The sequence below is a fragment of the Naumovozyma castellii genome, chromosome 3 (assembly GCF_000237345.1).
Source record: "Naumovozyma castellii chromosome 3, complete genome".
NCBI lineage: Eukaryota > Fungi > Ascomycota > Saccharomycetes > Saccharomycetales > Saccharomycetaceae > Naumovozyma > Naumovozyma castellii.
In genome coordinates this window covers 15,628-30,712 of record NC_016493.1, presented here as the reverse complement: position 1 = coordinate 30,712, position 15,085 = coordinate 15,628, and the positions used below count along the sequence as shown (strand labels likewise).

Genomic DNA, 15,085 nt, shown 5'->3' with positions numbered 1-15,085 from the left:
GCAAACGAGAGTCCATATGCTAAGAAACAATCGTAGGAATATACAATAACATAACCTTTTAACTATTCTAATGAACGACCTCGCCTTCGTAAATAACGTCTCTATTTCTTTTTCCACAGAAACAATTGATCTTTAAATAATTGCTGAAAGTCCGTTTGGTTGGCAGGAACGTTCAAAATAAGCAACCAGTCACCAAATTAGTTGTGTTTTCCTCATGCTACATCACCGTCTTCCGTTTACCGGAATTACTCATTTGATATCCCCATTAGGTATTCTTAAAATGAAAACTGTAACAAATAAAACACGTAATATCCCCTGTTTTAGTATATTTTTAACGAGATCCTTAGTTCCTTAGTGGTATCAATACGACAATATCAATATGAGCTTAATTATGAAATGGTAAACGAATCGTTGAGTGAGTTGAATTCAACAATCCCGAATTGATACCTTTGCAACCAAAGGAATTATGCTCATTTTATTGTATTTCTTTATCTTCTGGGAACGTATAAATACATGACACATCACCAAGCTTTTCAAATTCGAACTAGTTTCTCCCTTTATAACCATTCATTTGTGTCGAATACTTGGAAATTGTTGTACCTGTAAGGGTAGACACTTCAGAGATTAAAGCAGTAGATATACTGATTTTCTGAAAAGTAGCATTTGTTAGCCTGGGGTGGGAGTTACTGGCAGTATTGATTACAGACGAGGCAACCGTTAAGCTTGAGTCCAAAACAGAGTCTGTAAGAGTAGCCATGTCAGAAATAAAAGCAGTAGAAGTAGCATTTGTTAGCCCGGAGTGGGAGTTATTTGCAGTATTGATTAAGGACGAGATCTCCGTTGGGCTTGAATCCACATTGGAGCTCGATAGGTATGTTAAAGATGAGACAATAGTTGAAGATGAGGCAATAGTTGAAGATGACTTTCCTACATATGATGATGCAGTTGTTTGAGAAAATTGTATTATAGAGGAAGATGAGGATCCTGTTGAAGATGCAGTAAACACAACCCCAGAACCAGAGTACGATGTAGAAATGATCGATGTTGAAGGTGAAAAGTGTATGCTGGAAGATGTAACGACTGATGCTGCATTCGCAGCCGCCTCCATACTAGAAACCAAGACAGCTAATTTGGTGGAAAGTCTGGCGGTATAATCCGGTAGATCAGTCACCAGCGAACTAAATTGAGAGAGATTCATTGAATAATCCGAAAGTGAACCGGCTGTAAACAATGGGTAATAGGTCAAAAAAGCTTTTTTCCCTGTAATTGTTAAGACGTCGCCCATATACGACAAGAAATTTTGCTCCATGTCAGACATGACCAGATTCATCTCAGCTGTAACAAGTGCTTGATCTGGTACTCGATTTTGAGCAGATAAAGAAGTAACTTGTGGGGCAGTCGTAGGTGAAGAAGAAACCAATGAATCAAATGAATGTAAAACAGTAGAGGTTGAGACTTGGGTGACAGGAACTGATGTTGGCTTAGAAATGGAAGGTGTAACGGTTGTGGCTACAGAAGTAGCAATCTCTAAGTCGGCAATCGCAATCGCAGCCGCAAATGAAGCAGAAAGTCTCTCTGTATATTCTGGGAGACCAGTAACAATGGCATCTAGCTGAGATAAATTCAAAGTATAAGTTAGTGACTGACCGGCACTTTTAGCTTTATAACTTAAATAGTAGTTCATAATGATAGCTTCATTGGGCACACCAAGAAGGTCTTTAAAATAATCAGCAGGATTGCTAACAAAATCAGCCATCAGGACATCCATTTCTGCATTTACAATATCTTGATCTGTTAAGGCATTTGCATGTTGAAATAATAATAAGGAACTCAACAATCCCAATGTACTTGAGAATTTCATTTTGTAAAGAAATTGATGCTTCGTCTTTCTGATATCGAATTTCTGTAGTTAAGGGGATCTAACAGAAAGAATCCACACATATAAATAATTATCCATCTAATATACAGTCTAGTATTTATAATGGTGCTAGGCTACCCGAAGTGGACCTAGACTCATGGATTCAAATAATAAAGTGTCATCTGAACGACCTGAAAATATCAATATCAAAATGTTAGTTACGTTTACGAGAGACGAAGCAGCAGCGCAGAAACCATTGTAATCTTTACTGGTAAACAGTCTTTAGTCCCGAATTAGAAATGTTTCCTGGCTATGAGTTTCCTAATCAGTCGATATGCTTTAAAGATTCCGTCTGCTGACAGGAACCTCTGCGGTAATTACAGGAGAGGTCCGTGTGTCAAAAACCAAACGTCGTTAATCGTTTGAGTCCAAAGAAATCCGCGCACTGTTTATTACCAAGGAAAAATTCCAGGTGGATTAACTCCGTGGGTCGGAGTCTCAGTATAATGCCGTAGTCTGTAAACGAAGTGAGAATTGAAATGGTGGAATGCAATTCTTTCTCAACGAATGTCCAGCAGTACTTTCTCTGTTCATTGAGATGTGCGAGCCAAATTGTTGGATGTTCCTGCCACAAATCGCCTAATCTTTTCAGGAACAAGATCCATATGTACGAGCGTATCGTGTGCCTGAAGGCCACACCAAATTACAATGTCTATCATCCGTATGCAGGAAATAAATCATGGTTGTTTGTTTAAACTACTTTCATTAATTTCTGAATATTCGTAGGGCAAAATTGAGATTACAGGTTGGTCTTAACATAGCGACACCGAATTACTCGAAAATCACAGAAAATAGAAAACCTCGTCTTTAGTATTGCATTGTAATCAAGACAGCTTAATCTAACTTTTTATGCCAAAACTTATTTGCTCGATACTTAGAAAAGAGCTCTCAAAACATTCATTTCCATCAGCCATTTAAAATAAATACACGTTTATTGCACAATTTTTTTGGAAGTCTCAAAAGGTTAGTCCTATTCGCTGTACAGGATATATTCTAATAAGGGTTTATTTAGTGAATTTTTGCCTTGGTACTCTCAATAACTGTTGACATTTCTCTTCTAACGGCAAGGCTTTGCTTAAAAAACACAGTTTTAGATTATCTCATAGACAAGCCTTTGGGTTCACATCGTCATTAGTAAGCAAGCAGCATGTTCTTTGATACAAAACATTTATCATTGGTTCTTTTTTTTGGACCAGATTAATAGTAGAATGAGTGTTCGAGGTTTAATTAGCGGGCCATTATACCGAAAACCAATTGCACCAGAATGTTCTGTTTCAATCGACTTTACCTTTGTAAAACTAGATTACCATATATTTTCACTTTAGACTATGTAGTTTCATAGAAAACTGATCCGGAAAAGAGAGTATTATGATCTGACAGGCTTTAAAACCATGGAATAGACATAGAATATACTCATCAATATCTTATAATTATTTGAATACAGTAACTCAGTGGGAGACAATCGTCACTCATTTCATCCTTTCAGGCTTAAATGGAAGCTCGGTCATTAGACAATGGAGAATCTATTGCCATAAATCACAGTTTCCCAACTTTCTATTGAATTAAGAGTTCATCGGCACATGACTTTGTCCGTTCAAAATTTTCCAGAAGAGGAGAAAACATAGTTTCGCTAAAGGTCTCATTGGATCTTCAATGACACTTAAGTCGTGAGCATGAAATATGGTCCAATGTTCCTCCATTATTGGAAGAAATCTTGTTTAGAGAAGTGGGGAACTACCTTTTTATTTTACTATACTTAAAAGATCAATTAAACAATTCAACACCTCCAGCAACAGATCAAGTGACCTACACGCAATTATACAAATGAATAGAGAAAAAAGCGCCGATCTAAGTAAAACATCAGATGCTCCATACAATGAACTCGATGCCAAAAATTTAAGAAATTTCTATAAGGTTCAAAATGCATGTGCGCAATTGAGGGAATCCATAAAAGTAATTTACGAAAACGGGTTATCATCCGATCAATTGAATACTATGGCGAAACATGGGAACGACCTAGAAAAATCTATTGCAAACAGTCCTGCTATGTCCGTAGCAAGTTGCTTGAACCAAGTTAGACCCACCCTAGACATCAAGAATATCTTTGATCATTATAAATTTGAAAATAATTCATCACCAGTTGATCCTTATGTCCATTATCCCGTATGTTCTGATCAAAATTTGGAAAATTTGGCTTTCATTCATAGATCTTTGCCGAATATGAATGTCAAATTGACTGAATTGCAAAAGACCGTAATGAGTAATGAACGTTTGGAATTTTTAGGTGATAGTTGGCTTGGCGCCTTAGTGGCGTATATTATTTATAAGAAATATCCTTATGCTAATGAAGGTGCCTTATCAAAGATGAAGGAAGCTATCGTTAACAACAACAATTTGGAAAAGATCTGTGAAAAACTTGGCTTTAAAGAAAGATTAAAGGAAAATATTCCACGTTCTTCAATGAAAATCAAAGATAGATTAACCAAGAATTACGCAGACTGTGTGGAAGCCTACATTGGCGCATTGGTTATTGATAGATTTTCAACAGAATTTAATGATGTTGCTCTTTGGCTTGAAGAACTATCTGAGGAACATTTCATTGAACTAGGACCTATGATGGTCAAAGAGCCTTTAAACAAAAATGCAAAGGGTGAACTAGGTGCGTTCTTACAATTTAATAATATTGGAGCCAAAATATCATATAAAAGATTGAATGATAAATCTCCGTTTAAGGTAGAAGTAAGATTGGGGAATAATTTGTTAGGTATTGGAGATGGTTCAAATGTGAGAGAAGCTGAACAGAGAGCCGCTATGGAAGCACTTGCTCAACCGAAATTGATTCAAAAATATTCTCTACATGATATTGAACTAGAAAGAGGCATGATTGAAGAAGCAGATAATGTTCCCCAATTACTCAAAAGTGCGGAAATTCCCAATCAAACACCACAAAGTCATCATTCTATCACAGAAGAAATTGATGAAGAAGAAGGTCTTACATTCCCCCATTCGAATCCATTTTTGAAAGGTACACCACCAGCAGTTTTACCTGAAATTGTAACTAATCAAATTCCACAGGCTTCTGCGGATCATCAAGAACAAAATGTGCCTGACACTGATAAAATTGTGAATGATGTTATGGAACGTATGAGTAAGATACTGTCGGTGATGGTTTCTGAGGCTGTTTCAAATGCACTTGGTAGACCAGCTCCAAAAAATGCACCTATCCCTATCCCAGTAACAACCCCAGTCTCACCGCTAGCAACATCCCCAGTCTCAGTCTCAGTCCCAGCGCCAGCTCCAGCCGTAGCTGTCACCCCATCAGTTGTGAATAATCCACCACAACCCAAAATGGTCACACAACCGGTAAGCACAAACCTAAATAAAACGCCTGAAGTTGCACTTTTAAATTCTGTGTATGATAAAGAAGCCTCAGGGAGACTTTATGCATTGTTAGGTAAATATAAATTGTATCCAGAATATAATACCGAGCAACTAGGAATGACAGATTTTTATACGGTATGCTTTATAAAGGGTGTTGGTGTAGAAATTGGTAAAGGCCATGGTAGAAGTAAAAAGATATCCCAACATAAATCTGCAGAAGATGCTTTGAATGGAAAAGCACTGAAGGAATACTTGAGGCATTGCAACAATCTGTGAAAATGATATTTATGCACCTTTTATTTATCACACGAAATGGAAGATATTAGACGTATTATATATATGCGTATTTAGTAAAGTGTATATCATGATAACATTAAGTTCATTTGCCAGTCTTTGTAAACAGAATACCAATTATCATTTGGCTCGTCATTCATTCTTCTTCTCCAAACTTCAAACATAACTTGCCTAGCCCCCCAATATGATCCCATACCAGATTCAGCTAGTTTTGCTGCCCATTTTCTAAATTCTTGTTGAAGATCTTGCATGTTACTTGAACAACCCGCAATGAAACCTTGCCACATCAGAGGAACTATTTTAACTGACTTATGATCTATCAAATCTGTCAACTTATTCAAATGCAGTAATACCTTCTCGACATATGATTGCAAAAATTGGTTATTCAAATGCTTGGCCATTGAGAAATAATAAATTACTAGTCCATAATAAAAACTCATGGTATGGTGGTAAACACCTTCAATGGTATCATCGATAAACTCATCAGTATTTTCTTTATAGAATGCCCATTCTGGCTTCCACTTCAATAATCTTTTCTCAAAATTTAAACATATTTCAGTGAATTCCCGAGGAACAGCCAGATATTTAATATTATAATACTCGTTGTGTCTTACGATTCTTACACAGTCGGAGAACAACAATATTAATGAATTTGGTAACCCATATAGGGCATCTGTACTTAGGATATCGTAGTCTGATTCTGATTTTTGGCCTGGTTTATAATAACTTTCACTTGCTATATTGGCAAACATTGGTGGAGAGGAACTTGCACTTTGTTCATTATTATCATTGGAATCATCATTCCTAATATATTCTATTTGGATTTTCCCATTTAATTTGTTTAACGATTCACGGAATTGCCCTCCATTATTACTTGTATCCTTTACAAATGGATCTGCGACTTTATTTTTATCAGGCTTATCTTTCTTCCCATATATGACGATTTCCTTATCTCTTACTTTATCAAGTGCAGTACTATCTTGAATCAATTTTAAAAATGAAAAGATACGATGTAACGTTCTCGCCTTACCTGAGATGTGAGGTCTTGAATTCATTCTTTTTTCGACGAAGTCTTCGCATATAGTTAAATGACGTTGACAGTCCTCCATTGTACCCCAAACCACATCTATAGAATTCATTGATAAAATTGCGGTTAGTACATCCTTATATTTCTCAACGGTAACTGTGGAATTTAAACATATGTTTAAAAAGTTGGATGCTTGCTTTCTTAATTCGATACCTAAGTTTAAAAAATAATTATATTCTTTTGAATTTTTTTCAAACTTACTTTTCAAATTAAAGCAGGATACGGCCAGTAATGCATTTAGTAAAGAGTTTCGTGAATTGGTTGTATATCCTAAACCTACGAGATCGCCTAATGCTTGTAAAGCCCTTGGAAAATAAAGTTTCTTCCATGGATTTCTAGAAAGTGGGACTACTGTCATTAAATCTGCCACATTTTCCAAATAGTAATTCAATAGAAATTTACCAATCCCATGAACATTAACACCGGATGCAGGAATGTTCCAAGACAAATTCAATTTATTTAATGCCTCGAATATCTCCAGCTCTAACGGGCTAGGGTTAATAATTTCCATGATTGTTCTTGGCATATGAGAATCACTTTGTGGAGCATCAAGAAGGGTTTTCACCATACCTTTTGAAGTTGACGGAGATGTTGGAGTTTGTTTATTATGGAATAGTAAGTTTAATGCATTTTGAATGGTGTAATCATTATTTGGAGACGTTTGTGTGTCATCACCAATACTATTAGTGCCATCTATCGGAATATTAGAAAATAACCCAGTGGAAACAGTTCCTTGGTTAATGGATGTTTTTGCCGATGTAGTTGAATCGGGCACATCATTTATGGATGCACCTTGTATGGCAAAGGCAGAGAGAAGAACATCATCTCTAAGTTCACTAGAAATCCACTCATAACTTGGGACATTATTCATAGCTAAATCAAAATCAACAAAACTAGGAATATTATTTACAGGCGATTGATGATTGCTCATAGGTTTCGAAGGCGAATCTTCTATATTTATTGGTTTACCCGCAGATTCCTTTGCAGACAGCTTATTACCAGTCTTCAAAGTTTTTCTCTTAGAGACTGTGGAGGGAGCGGGCTTTCGCCTCTTCTTTCTGGGTGCATATTGTTTATCTATCTTATCAGTACCTCTAAACACTCCGAATTTCTTAATGATCCATGTTTTCCCATCAGCTATCTTTTCTGTTGGAGGTGCGTGTAGGATAGACAACTCATCGTCCATATCCTCGTGGAAGATATACTCTTCCTTATACTTTACGAAATCTATATTCCGTCGTTGGTACTGAGGTTCTTCATTACTAGCAGAATTTCCATTTGGCGAAGGAGGTAATTGTACGCCATATGGATCAAACTTGACTAATTTAGACCATCTCAACTTAATATCGTATCCACCACATTCCAATCCAGACTTGTCACATCTGACACAACCAGGCCGCCGAAGATCACACTTAACCTTTCTGGATCTACAGGTCCAACATCCGGTGAAGGTCTTGGCTCTTCTTGGCCTCTTTGTCTGTGTCTTTGCCGATTTCCGCATGCTCGCTGTCTCTTACTGATAGATCCTGTTAATGGTTTGACAGCAACTGGCATCTCTTTGTAGAACGCAAATTTGTTCTTTTTAAACATTTAACGGGAACCACAGGAGAGCTATCCGCGTGACCATTTTTTTCGCACTGTACGGTAACAATTGGCGAGTCATCGATTACGTAATGTAAATGTATGTTATAAACTAAACAACGTTTAATATGTGCGACACTAATTAATGGCGCACTCTGTTTAATAACCACTGGAACCAATCCTTAATCTGTCTGACAAGGGTGAAATACTTTCTTTCAATGAAGTCGAGACCTTCCACAAAGGTGCCAACATTAACATCCCACACATTTTCCCATTGACTATGAATGGCAGCCTTCTTTTCCTCTACTATTCCCTCTGGTGGAACATTAAGATCTTTAAACTCTTTGATTTTTTGCTCCATATTTTTTGTCCCGGCCTTTAAAAGTTTGAAGAAATTGTGTTTCTTGAAAAAGGATACCATTTGGTTTTCGCCGCCATATAATGCCTGTTTATTATATATCGTTTCAAAGTCATTAACATACTCGATTGTTTCAGAGAGAAGATTAAATGTATTGAGTAAAGCCACCAGCTCATATTTGGTTAATTTATCCACTATATCTTGCTTTGAGATCTCATCGCCTTCGTTCAATTCAAATAATATTTTCAAACAGGTGGCATACCCCACCGCTTGAAGTTTCCCCCATAATTTACATCTTTCACATTGAACACAATCCATTATCTTGGTAACATTTCTGAAACGGTTTTTAAAATCGTCCTTCAAAACGGAGCTTATTTCATTTTCAAATAACAAATCTTCATTAAAAATTGTGCTGTCTAATTGTGATACAATGTTCATAATATTCCTTTTGACATCTTCATTGTATTCATTACAAAATTCAATATTTTTCAAATAAGGCTGGATTTTTAATAATGTCTTTGCTACAACAGCATAATTGAAATAAATGTTTGTAACTCTCTCAGGAAAATTCCCCACTTTTTCCATGAACCCCTCCAAATAAGGCCCCCAATCTTCCTCTTCCAAATTTAAATGCTCAAATGCAACATGTGTGCCGATGGAAGCATGGAATCCTGAAATCAACCGGTAAAATGTATCCTTAGCTAACGATTTCCCAACTTCTCCAAAAGAAAAACAATTTTCATTATATATACTGGACCATATTTCTCGTGACTGATTACCACCATATCCAGTAAATCTTTCACGGTTCTTAGAAAGGTCAACCAAAACACAATTAGAATTTTCAAAGTCATTCACATCACAATAATTGCATTCAGGAATTTCTGGTAATCTCTTTTCCTCTGCACAAAGTTCATCCAAAAATGAGCATTCATCATCATGGATATCAATATCTTCTGTTGTATTGTTAGTAATGCTACCCAAAATATCTGGTTGCCAATACATTGGTACCTTGGCCCAATCATCAATGGGGTCAACTGCACACCCTGGGCTAAAACACAATCCGTCTTTATTGTCCCAAAATGTACATTCTTTACGAAGGTCAATTTTAAAGTATTTGAAGAAATCTGAACTTATTAATTTCTCCAAGTCACTTCTAATATAAGTATTGATTTCATTTATTTCATTGAATGTGATGTTACAAATTGAACTAACTGTTTCACCTTTATCAATTTGGCAGAAGTGAGATCCGGATACTGTTTCGTCTCTTAGGCTTTGAGCAGCGGGCAATAGTGAAATCAAAACAGGAATAAAACCTTTCATTACTATTGTTTCTTGTTTTTATATTTGCATTTACTAGTTGATACTGGAAAAAGATACCACGGGATGATCAGATAAATCTCCATTCTGAAACTTTTTATATGGCTTTAGTTAGCAAGGGTATCCCTAAACTGACGTTACGGAGTTGGTTCAATTACGTAATTCTAATACATTCATGCCAGACAAGCTAATGAATTGAAAAAGAGCTGCCGTTAGTTAATTATTTTACGTTCATATTTTATTCTTGACTACATACCCGTATATATAACATTGGAAGAATTTTATATATATTGGAAAAAGTTTTTTACTGGGCGTTGGGGATTTCAAGTAGCCCTATTTGATCATCTGTCACAATTATAAATGGAATATAGTTAAGATACATATCGCAATCAAATTTATATATCTGTTTTATTTAATCTGATAACGTTAGCAGAATATCTACGCATGGACCAATTCTATACTTTTTGGCAATGCAGACATCTTCTATGAGCTCTTTATCCATACCAGGGAACATGCTCTGTAAAGTATCCAAAGTTTCTTGATTTTCATTTTCCTCCATTCTTTGAACTAGATGACTAATATCTTCAGTATCAACTGGTGTTGTTGAGTTGTTGGTAGCATTTGTGACTTGAGCAGATGTTTTCGTCCTAGTATCGACTAAAGTGGTTGGCTGGTTAGATTGCTCAGGTGCTGCGAAAAAGTCATTGATCATTGAAAACATTGAATTTGTTACTTCATCAAATGGATGTTTCTTCAAATCCATAGCAGCATTACCGTTAGGAGTGCCACTAGTTTGATCATTTTCCGATTTTATACGTCCCCTTTTCAGTTCGTGTTCCTCTTCAGTCAATTTTACCTTATTCTCATGATACATTTTGTTATATGCTTGGTAATTCTTTATACTTAATTTCCTCACATCTAAATTAATGATGAACCCAATTGCAGCCTCGATACTACTGATATAATATTCTTCTTCGCCTCTAATAAATGCCTCTAATCTAAATCTTTCAATGTACCTTATATTCGAAATTAAAGAAGCAATTGAACCTTTCAGAAGTGTATAGATTAATAAGGGTATAAAACTATCCGCACCATTTTCTTTATCAGTATCATAATGTTTCAGATATCCAAAAATTACTTTACATGAATTTAACAAGCAAACCACTTTATCACGAGGGGCTTTGAAATTATTAATCTTGTTCAACTCAGAGCCAGATAACTTAACGAATTTCATCAACTTGTTCTCATTTCCAATAGAAATGTCTAAATAGTCTGGTTCGATAAACCTGAACTCATCAATTTTTTGCTTTAATTTGTAATCATCTTCTATATCCTTTCTATGTCCATCATCCAAATTTTCAATGGAACCTAACCTCTTCAATAAATAAGGTGAAAAACACCTTGTATATAGCTTACCCATTATTAATTTTTCTAAACCTTCTTGTGCATTGTGCAATTTCGCACCATCCATTGACTTGAATGGTTCGAATAAAGCTAGCTTTCCATAAATAAATGTCCTAAAATCAGCAACCAGCTTAGTTTGTTCATCTGCTGTCCATGAGGATTTTTGTGTGACAAAGTTATGCAAAAATGACTTAATATACTTGACCAAAGGCTCGGAACGATTGTCCTGTAATTCCTTAACAAACAATTGAAAATCAAAAAATGGTTCTTCTTCTTCCTCACCATCTTGTACTTCCTTGGTTTGGAATGGAAGGTGATTTACTGTTTCTATGGTATCGGGGGCTCCTTTGGAGTCATATCCCGCAAGTTGTATGTTATCTTTGTTATTCGTACTTAACGGGTCGAACTCTTTTAATATCTCCTTTTGACTGCTCATATTTTTATATGATCCAATATCACCAAGCTGATAGCTTTATATTTGCCCTTTGAGTAAGTAAATAGGTTGGTACTGGGGAAGGAAGTAGAATCGACAATTTCTTTCCCTTCGGCGGCATCTAAACTGAAAAACTACAGACAAAAAATGTTCACTAGAAATATTTATGCAAACCAACGAATGAAAAATCATCAATTCTGATTGATAGAATGTGTGGCATCCTTCTCCATCATGCTGGTGATGACGACTTATACCATTTAAAGGAGCAGTTCCTGGAATTTCCTGAGGGATCTCTTAGCTCAAAGAGATGTTCAGATGGAAGCCCCATCTTCAACTCAATCATACCGTACATCTCTGCCAGAGGTCCCAATTATTCTTCCCTTAGAGTATCCAAAAAATATAAGACAGCGTGGTACTCATCTGTGTTATCATTAAGACAACCTTTTACCTGCCAAAGTATCGAAATAGAAGAGAGATATGTCTTACAGTTCAATGGAGAGTTATATAACCATGAGATTGTGCATAATGATACCCAATATATCGTCGGTTTATTGAAGGAGTCAGCACCATCAATTCCAGCCATAATTAAGAAATTAAATGGTGAATTTGCTTACTCTATTTATGATATACAAAATGGTACTTTCTATTTTGGTAGGGACACGGTTGGTAAGAGAAGCTTAAGTTACTTCCTAGATGAAAATACCGGTGAATTTTATTTGGCAAGTGTTACAGGATCACAACCCAACTTCATAGACTGTACTGCTGGAATTATATACCAATATTCTACTCGAAGCAAAAAATTAAATTCAGATCTTTCTATTTCATCTCCATATGAGATAGCGACTACCATGGACCAACAACTAACCAAGTTACCAAATTGTATTGATGGATTGTTTGAACACTTAAACAAAGCCGTGCATCGTAGAATTGTTTCAATTCATCCAGCGCATATAGAAAACTCTCCAATCTCTATTCTATTCTCAGGTGGGTTAGATTGCTCTGTCATTGCTGCACTTATATGCAAACAATTAAGTAACATCAAAAAAGAGAAAAAACCTATTCTAGAGTTATTAAATGTGGGCTTTGAAAATCCAAGAACTGGAATGTTACCCAAGGATGTGCCTGATAGAAAGTTAGCATTATCCAGCAGTGAAATACTGAAAAATCTTTACCCAGATGTCACTATTAAATTAGTGAATATTGACGTCTCATACGAGGAATATTTAGAATATAGACCTAAAGTTATCGATTTAATGTTTCCAAAGCAAACTGAAATGGATTTGTCAATTGCCATCTCATTCTTTTTTGCAGCAAAGGGTTCCGGTTATACAATATCTAAAGATGGCATTAAAGAAAAATATCAAAGGAAGGGTATTGTCTTGTTCAGTGGCCTTGGTGCAGATGAATTATATGGAGGTTATCATAAATTTGCTAATAAATCACCAGATGACTTAGCAATTGAGCTAACTAGACAAATAAACAACATCTATGATCGTAATTTGAATCGTGATGACAAAGTTATTGCAAATAATGGTGTAGAGGTGCGATACCCATTTTTAGATGAAGAGGTTATTAAATTTTCCACTATGGAAATCCCTATTAACTATAAGGTTAATAAAATGATTCTCAGAAAAATTGCCTCAGAAAAGCTGAATCTCGCTACTATTAGTGATGAACCTAAAAGAGCTATCCAATTTGGTGCTAAGAGTGCTAAGATGACCAAGGACGGTAATAAACATGGAACTGATATTCTGACATCTTGATGTGCAGTGGTATCTTCATCAGCTAATCGTTTAAATATCTAATGTAGTTGGCTGCTTGTTCAAAATTAAACGCTACAAGTAGAGTAAATCCATTGAACATACACATTTTAGTAATGTCTCTCAGCGTATCTTCTGAATTCTTATCATCTACGACAAATATTAAAATGTTGTTCTCATTTTGGGAAAGGGGATGCATACGTCTTGTAATATAATCAGCATATAATTTGTGATAAGTTAAGGTAAGGAATAGTACCGCCCTTTCTCTTATAAAGTAATCATAATATATTTTATTTCCACCTGTCGAGGATATATACCGCCAGTTTGTATTCTTTAAATGATTTAATAGTGGATTTTCTTTTTGCGTTGTATTCACTAAAACGGTTTTTCCATGCTTATTTCCACTAAATGGTCTCTTTCTTGAGGCATCTTTTGTGTCTGTATTCGATGTAGTATTGATTGGTATCCTCTGTTGATTGAAGGCATTAATCACATTCACCGGTTCCTTACTCGTTTCAGTTGTTGTTTCAGCTTGAGGAGGACGTTCCTTATTCTCATTTATCACTTCACCTCCCTTTTTCTCTCTAAGTTTTTTAACTCCTGCTAGAATACTTTGAAATGATGTAGGGTCTGTGTTATTCATGAGCAAATTGATCCTTTTCTAGTGTTTTTAAAAATGCAGTTACGTACCACTCTATAATGATCGCATCCTTCTGTCATATGCATTTTTCACTACGGAACATTATCCAAAATTTAATAGCACTTGGAAAATTTCAAGATGTATAAACCATTATAGTTGATACATAAGGAAATTCCATACGAAACCACCAAGAATCGAATGTCGTCTCAAAAAAGTATGTTTCTGTTTTTCATCATTCAACCGATTGTAATTATTCTTCAACTAACGTTCCACCCTCATTCTCTCAGTCGATTTAACCCAGTTGGGACCTGAGCAATTAGCTGCTGTGAAACAACAATTCGATGAAGAATTGCAACATTTCACGCAGTCCTTACAAGCATTGAATATAGCTAAAAATAAATTTACAGATTGTATCACCGATATCAAGTCTATAGCCAACCCAAAGAACGAGAATCAAAAATTGTTGATACCGGCTTCAGCATCTCTTTACGTACCAGGAAAAATCAAAGATAACCAACAATTTATGGTCGATATAGGTACAGGTTATTATGTGGAAAAGAATGAAAAGGATGCCATTGCTTTCTATCAGAAGAAAATTGATAAACTAAACAAAGAATCGGGACAGATACAAACCATTATTAAAGATAAAACACAGTCTTCTTTGGCTATTGAACAGCAATTACGTTTAGCTGCAATCAGACAGCATGAACAGAGTGCCAACGAACAGAAAACAGAGAAAAATTAGATACACATGTATATTAATGTATAAACTGTTGTTTCTTGTATAATCAAACTATTCCTTTTTGTCATCTCTCTAACTTATCCGTTGATATTTTCTAATGCCAGGGAAATGAGGCATTGATTAAAGGTATCCATACTTTTGATAGAATGTAATTATGGGAATGATGTGTA

The 15,085-nt window shown here is 35.6% G+C and overlaps 8 protein-coding genes across 8 annotated transcripts; 3 read left to right on the top strand and 5 right to left on the bottom strand.

The window, feature by feature from the left end:
- Positions 1–544: 544 nt before the first annotated feature.
- Positions 545–1,861, bottom strand: NCAS0C00240 (uncharacterized protein; the record flags this gene model as incomplete). Its single annotated transcript, XM_003675335.1, has 1 exon — positions 545–1,861. The coding sequence occupies one exon, from the start codon at positions 1,859–1,861 to the stop codon at positions 545–547; it is 1,317 nt and encodes a 438-aa protein (XP_003675383.1).
- A 1,881-nt stretch (positions 1,862–3,742) lies between these two features.
- On the top strand, positions 3,743–5,575 carry NCAS0C00230 (uncharacterized protein; the record flags this gene model as incomplete). Its single annotated transcript, XM_003675334.1, has 1 exon — positions 3,743–5,575. One exon carries the CDS (start codon positions 3,743–3,745, stop codon positions 5,573–5,575), a length of 1,833 nt encoding a protein of 610 aa, XP_003675382.1.
- An 86-nt stretch (positions 5,576–5,661) lies between these two features.
- ARG81 (Arg81p) lies at positions 5,662–8,181 on the bottom strand (the record flags this gene model as incomplete). The annotated part of the gene is made up of 1 exon (XM_003675333.1): positions 5,662–8,181. The coding sequence occupies one exon, from the start codon at positions 8,179–8,181 to the stop codon at positions 5,662–5,664; it is 2,520 nt and encodes an 839-aa protein (XP_003675381.1).
- A 222-nt stretch (positions 8,182–8,403) lies between these two features.
- Positions 8,404–9,939, bottom strand: NCAS0C00210 (endoplasmic reticulum oxidoreductin family protein; the record flags this gene model as incomplete). Its single annotated transcript, XM_003675332.1, has 1 exon — positions 8,404–9,939. The coding sequence occupies one exon, from the start codon at positions 9,937–9,939 to the stop codon at positions 8,404–8,406; it is 1,536 nt and encodes a 511-aa protein (XP_003675380.1).
- A 409-nt stretch (positions 9,940–10,348) lies between these two features.
- VPS9 (guanine nucleotide exchange factor VPS9) lies at positions 10,349–11,776 on the bottom strand (the record flags this gene model as incomplete). The annotated part of the gene is made up of 1 exon (XM_003675331.1): positions 10,349–11,776. One exon carries the CDS (start codon positions 11,774–11,776, stop codon positions 10,349–10,351), a length of 1,428 nt encoding a protein of 475 aa, XP_003675379.1.
- A 206-nt stretch (positions 11,777–11,982) lies between these two features.
- NCAS0C00190 (putative asparagine synthase) lies at positions 11,983–13,536 on the top strand (the record flags this gene model as incomplete). The annotated part of the gene is made up of 1 exon (XM_003675330.1): positions 11,983–13,536. The coding sequence occupies one exon, from the start codon at positions 11,983–11,985 to the stop codon at positions 13,534–13,536; it is 1,554 nt and encodes a 517-aa protein (XP_003675378.1).
- A 22-nt stretch (positions 13,537–13,558) lies between these two features.
- RAD10 (DNA repair protein RAD10) lies at positions 13,559–14,176 on the bottom strand (the record flags this gene model as incomplete). The annotated part of the gene is made up of 1 exon (XM_003675329.1): positions 13,559–14,176. One exon carries the CDS (start codon positions 14,174–14,176, stop codon positions 13,559–13,561), a length of 618 nt encoding a protein of 205 aa, XP_003675377.1.
- A 195-nt stretch (positions 14,177–14,371) lies between these two features.
- On the top strand, positions 14,372–14,918 carry GIM5 (Gim5p; the record flags this gene model as incomplete). The annotated part of the gene is made up of 2 exons (XM_003675328.1): positions 14,372–14,387; positions 14,461–14,918. 2 exons carry the CDS (start codon positions 14,372–14,374, stop codon positions 14,916–14,918), a joined length of 474 nt encoding a protein of 157 aa, XP_003675376.1.
- Between the last annotated feature and the right edge of the window lie 167 nt (positions 14,919–15,085).